We start from the raw sequence: 6,001 nt of genomic DNA on the forward strand, positions 1-6,001 counted from the left end.
TTTTTTTTCCTGCATCACTGGGCCAAACACCGCTCGGATGCACCTTCTAACAGCTGCGTAACCCACGTTGACCATGTCTCTCACCACTACTGTAGTCGACTCGCAGAAGGACACATCCACCCCGCATGGATCGTCGCGTAAGACGTTCCCATAGTACACTACTAAAATTTCCATAGTACCTAACCAACATACATGTTTACATTTCAAATAATTAGTAACTGAACATTTAGTAACGATGACAACATTTACATATCTTGCGACTAAAATAATAACCGTATTTTCGTTATAAATATTCGGTTTGTTTTTAGAATCATTTGCTTAGACTTTAAGGGGTTGTTTGGTTAACGGGTATTTAAAGATCTATTTTTCTCAAACTTGTCTACGAGTGTAACAAACTAAAACTCTGTTTGCTTTTCTCTAACTACCCCAAAAATATCCTAAAATAGTTCTCGTAACATGCAAAAACTTAGCTTCTGGAAAAACGACTATTAGTAAAATATGGTTTTCTACATAATTTTCTTACAACAGGTTATGACAAAACCGAGGGTAAGTACTAGCTATCCAAACAACCACTAAACATAATATTATGATAATAACATTTAAATATCATATGAGTAAAATATCTAATTTCTTCCGGCATGATATAATGTTTTCATATCATACGATAAAATTCATTTATTTACAAATAATAATTTTTGCAGCGGCATGACAGTACATCAATATAAAAAATAACATACCGCATGGGAATTACTCGCTATCCAAACAACCAGTAAACATAATAGTACGATAATAACATTTTAATATCATATGAGTAAAACATTTAATTTCTTATCTTAATCTATCTTTTCTTCAACTTCATCATCCTCAAAATCCAACTCTAAATCGTCCTAAATCACGAGTGAAAGTGCTTACTGAGCTTTCTTTTCTCTCTGTACTTAGAGACTTAGAGAGCAAAGAAGAGGAACGAGGTTACAGAGTGCTTGCGCACGGAGCTGAAGCATGGCATATAAAAGGGAGAGGATCCCTGTAGTGTCGGCAGCCTCGGATTCCCACGCGTGAAAATCAACATCATCAGCAACAGCATGCAAGGAGCAAAAGCAAAGCAACAAGCCAGAGTGATTTTCGCCCGTGAAATTCGTCGTTTGCCGCGCGTCGGAATCAACAAAAACAACACAACGAGCCAGAGTGATTCCCGCCCCGCCAGTTTTCGCGCGTGGGAATCAGTGCCAGGACCTCGCCTTCCGTGCACAGTCAGCATGCACCAGCTGCTGTCGGCAGGGGTGGCCGCCTCAGCCAGTGGCGGCGAGGCCCAGCGGCGGGGCCCGCTCGCATCAGGGCCTGTCGCCCAGGCAGTGACCGCGCCAGGGCTGGCCGCCTCGCCCGGTGGCGGCCGGGCCCACCTGGCCCGCCCCGTTCCGTCGCGGCGCGACGCACAATGGAGATTCCGTTCGGCTGGCGTGGCCGCCTCCTGCGGTGGCGGCCGGGCCAGCCGCCTCCTGGCGTGGCGGCAGATGCCACGTGTCGCCTGCCGCGCCTGCCGCCACCGCTGAGGGGGTCCTTTTTGTCAAAATGATCTTGAGGTAGTCTTTTCTGTCAATTCATCTCGGCAGGAGGTTCTTTTGGACAAAAAATCAACAAATCAGGCCATGATCCGCGGTGTCACCTCGATTGCACGGACAGCGGAACAAGTCCCCATCAGTTCTTTGCGCTGGAAAAACCGCGGGCGGTTCCCTGAAGGCCGCTGGCCTTTCTTTTTCTGGAGGAAACTTCGAGAGCTGAGTGGATGTCGAGGTCATCTGCAATTCTGCATCGCAGACCCAAAACCCAAGATTAAGATACTCGGCCCACCAAACAAAGATGATAGAGGCAGTCGTTCGCTAGCGTTTCCAGCTTTGCGCGTCACGTAAGCAGTCCTATTTGTTTTCTGAGGAATGCCACGTAAGTAATTTAAGTTTGTTATATGCGGAGGTCGGGAGTACTCGTATTCGTTTGATGCTATGTTGAAATTCTTTTTATATCGAAATAATCGATGGAGATAGATGAGATTGTATGCTGTTTTCCAAGGATCTGTGGTTCCGAGAGAAATCGACGGCAGAAGAGCACCATAGGGCGGGCATAACTGAAATCAACATCACAACGCAAGTCTAAACCTCGTCTGCAAGATGGCCTCATGGCCAGCAAGACTAGCTTGTAGTTTCATCTATCAGGGTACTCCACATGAAGTTACAACATGAAGTTAACTCAACCACTGTACATATAAGTGAAACATTACACTTGCATCTCTGCCGGTCACTCACTGCATGTAAAAGTTTTAGTCCAGCTAGGCGCTGGACCGGCCGGTAGGTCTTGGACTACCTAAGTCTGGACAGGCTAGCAACGGGACCCAATCGTGAGGTGTCAAATTGGAACATGGGATAAGCCAAACAAACAGCGACGCAGCTCAGCATCTCGACCGGCATCTTAATTTCATTTCGTTCGCTTCATGCTTATCTCGAGTGTTCTTCAATGTCACGTCAACAGACACTAAGCCCACATGAATCATGGGTCCAGAAGTGTACAAGTGCGCGTGCACAGGTTCAGAAATGTAGTATACACTACGAGTTTTGAGATTCCTCAAGCCATATAGCTCGCAGAATGGCATTTGTAGGGCATAGTATACAAGAATTTCAGCATATGTACTACCATCACAAAGTGAATGCATCCATCACGAACTGAAAACAAACTAATGCAGAGGCTGGGGATGACCCATCTTTCAGAGAGAGAGAGAGAGAGAGAGAGAGAGAGAGAGAGAGAGAGAGAGAGAGAGAGAGAGAGAGAGAGAGAGCAGTCATGCAGAGATTCGGCTGAAGTAACAAACATCACACTAATAGCTCCGGATGCTGAAGCGCCAAAACCTAATTTAAGAACGTAGTTTTTTTGGTTCGCAAAAGGAATGATGCACACAATCATCTTATTAAAGTTGATGCAAGACAATGAGGCCAAAATCACCAACAAACGAAGAACATAACAAAACAAACCACGACAAAACCATTACAACAACGCCTTTAGAAAAGGATGAATGTTCTGACGCCATCGTCGTCGTGAAGACACCGTCTTCAACAAGATAGTGATGCAAGTTTGCCGTTGCTGAGCCCGACCGGCAAAGGCCAGAACAAGTGTTTTCACCCAAACATGAAGTGTGTTCTAAATGTCATCTTTGTAGCGGATCTTCCGACCGTCACGCCTGCCAGTTCTGCAAGCTAGGCCAGAGTGGCGCTAGCAAAGTCTTATGTCTGTGATAGCTTCACATGATCTAGTGCCCTCTTCCCGTCTAGTTTCTTTGACAAATAAAGTCTTGAATACTCTTCCACTTTTGTTATCTTGTATAGCACCTTCTCATCTGTAACTCCCAAAAGTGGTGAAACTATTCTATCATACTTTGGGACATGAAACGCTGATATCGATAAGCGTTCATTATGGGCATTTATTGTGACCCTATGCTCAATGCTCTTGTACTTCCCGTTTGTAATAATCTATAAAAAATGACTTAATTAAATTACAACAGCATGTTCATATAAAGGTGGAAAGAGCTAATGAAGTACACATTTTGATGTCATAATTGCAGAATCGTTACAATTTTGTTGGAGAGCACTTCTCTTGACCTGAGCACGAATAAGAATTGTAGAAATGTTCGTTTTCCTATTTTATACTCCCTCCATTCCCAAATATTTGTCTTTCTAGAGATTTGAAGAAGTGACTATATACGGAGCAAAATGAGTAAATCTACACTCTAAAATATATCTACATGCATCTATATGTGGTAGTCCATTTGAAATCTTTAAAAAGACAAATATTTAGAAACGAAGGGAGTACAACTTAGGCTTGAGATGCTATATGTTCAAACTTCACTTAAAAAAGATCTTACCTCAAGAAGGTCACCCGTATTCACCAACAATGCATAGGGACGTGGATTCACCGGGATCCATACACCATGTCTCCTAATTTGTAGGCCTTGAACATAATTGACCTCTAGTAGGATGGTTAGGAAAGACCCATCAGAATGTGGTGAGAAGCCTAAAACCTTTTCAGGTGTCAACGTGCATGGAGGGTAGTAGTTCATCCCAACAAATTGGACCACATTTTTGTCCGCCAGCAATTCAGGATCAACATCTAGTGTTTTTGCTATGAAGTTGGCAACCGAATGAGCGAGTTTCATCAATTTAGAAGAGTATTCTTCAATGGAACTCCTGGGATCAAAGAAGAAATAATGTTCTTGTTAACGTTAGGTGCAGTTACACATGCTATCTACCTTTAAAAAACCAATTGCTGAAATGCTTATTGTAGATATATTACGATGATTTTTTTCTTTTCTCTGTTTTGATGAATTTGAATAATTTTCTCAATATAGGGTTGATCTGCAAACTTCAGTGAATTAAGCCAAAAAAAAAGACTAGCTCTATTAAATCATAAATAGAAAAGTCAATGAACCATGTGTATGTTGATGACAATATCTACTTTGTTTTTTCGAGTTGGGCATCTTTTCTGTACCACGTATAGACATAAATCAGAAAATTTGGTAGTTGTTTATTGGAGTACAACAATGGGTATGGAAACAGCAACCATGTGCCATAGTTCTCTTGAATGGCGCGGTTGGCTGATTGAAAAGAATAGTTTCGGAACCACGTGGTAAAACTAATGTTTTAAATAGCGGACTATGAAAAATAGCGGCGGGCTTTTAAATTTGCTATAGCGGAGCTATAACGGGCTATAGCAGGCTGTAGCGGGATATTTGTAAATGTGACCATTTAGCGGCACTGTTGAAAAGGCTATTTTTTTAAGAAAAGGAGGATGACTCCGGCCTCTGCATCTGGGCGATGCATACGGTCACTTTATTAATTATTCTCACAAGACTTTACAAAGTAATACAATAGTAAGAGGGTGCTTGGATCCAAGGGACTTATTTTAGTCTGACTAAAAATAGTCTCTTTAAGAGGCTAAAGTTCCAAGCACCTCTGACTAAAGAGGGACTAAAACTAGTCTTGAAACTAAAATGTTTTAGTCAGGGTACCCCTACTAAAATGTGGATTAGTCCTCTCTCTCCTCGTTTAACTCCTCTTTTTAACACATGCGAGTTCTGGATTGGAGGGTTTGGAGGATAATAAATGCTTATTAACTTGATTTTAGTCTCTTTAGTATTTGGATCCAAGCATGGGTGAGGTTAGCAAGTTTTAGTCTCACTACTTTTAGTCATGAGACTAAAACGTATTCAAGCACCCTTTAAGACTAAAGCCGCCGTCTAAGCAACAAACTGTCTACACCTATCCAGTTGATGAAGGGGCGCAGATAGCCTGGGCCTAATACCAAACAGACATCGTAGTCAAACCTAACATCTAAGACCTGAGGTCCCATCCACTTATAGACATAAATCAGAAAATTTGGTAGTTGTTTATTGGAGTACAACAATGGGTATGGAAACAGCAACCATGTCCATAGTTCTCTTGAATGGCCCGCCGTGTGGTTGGCTGATTGAAAAGAATAGTTTCAGAACCACGTGGTAAAACTAATGTTTTAAATAACGGGCTATGAAAAATAGCGGTGGGCCTTCAAATTCGCTATAGCGGAGCTATAGCGGGATATTTGTGAATGCGACCATTTAGCGGCACTGTTGAAAAGGCTATTAGCCGGCTATTTAAAACTATGGGTAAAACAACATACAACATCTGGCGAGTTCAGTGACACTAGCTGAAAGAAACCTCAGTCCCCGCAGGCAAATCTAAGCTTCGGACTTTGTGAGCTTGCCGAGGTCGGGCGATCACGGAAACATCGTCGGATTGCATCGGCATCAATGTCCGGCTAAAGTTGTACCGTACTACCGTTCGATCATGTCAGCCGTCAGATCGCCGGCAGCGGACACCATGAGTTTAGACCACCTGCTGTCGCTCGGGCTGCCATTCAGCGCCTCCACCTCCATTCAGCCAGTGCTCACTACGTGATTGATCAGGCGATTCACAGGCTAGCTACT

General features: G+C 42.9%; 1 protein-coding gene across 1 annotated transcript; it reads right to left on the reverse strand.

The window, feature by feature from the left end:
- Positions 1 to 3,266: 3,266 nt before the first annotated feature.
- LOC119357516 (protein SRG1-like) lies at positions 3,267 to 5,950 on the reverse strand. Its single transcript, XM_037624437.1, has 3 exons — positions 5,853 to 5,950; positions 3,905 to 4,226; positions 3,267 to 3,512 (listed from the first exon to the last, which is right to left on the reverse strand). Exons 1-3 carry the CDS (start codon positions 5,948 to 5,950, stop codon positions 3,267 to 3,269), a joined length of 666 nt encoding a protein of 221 aa, XP_037480334.1.
- Between the last annotated feature and the right edge of the window lie 51 nt (positions 5,951 to 6,001).

Source organism: Triticum dicoccoides, chromosome 2A (genome assembly GCF_002162155.2).
Source record: "Triticum dicoccoides isolate Atlit2015 ecotype Zavitan chromosome 2A, WEW_v2.0, whole genome shotgun sequence".
Lineage (NCBI taxonomy): Eukaryota > Viridiplantae > Streptophyta > Magnoliopsida > Poales > Poaceae > Triticum > Triticum dicoccoides.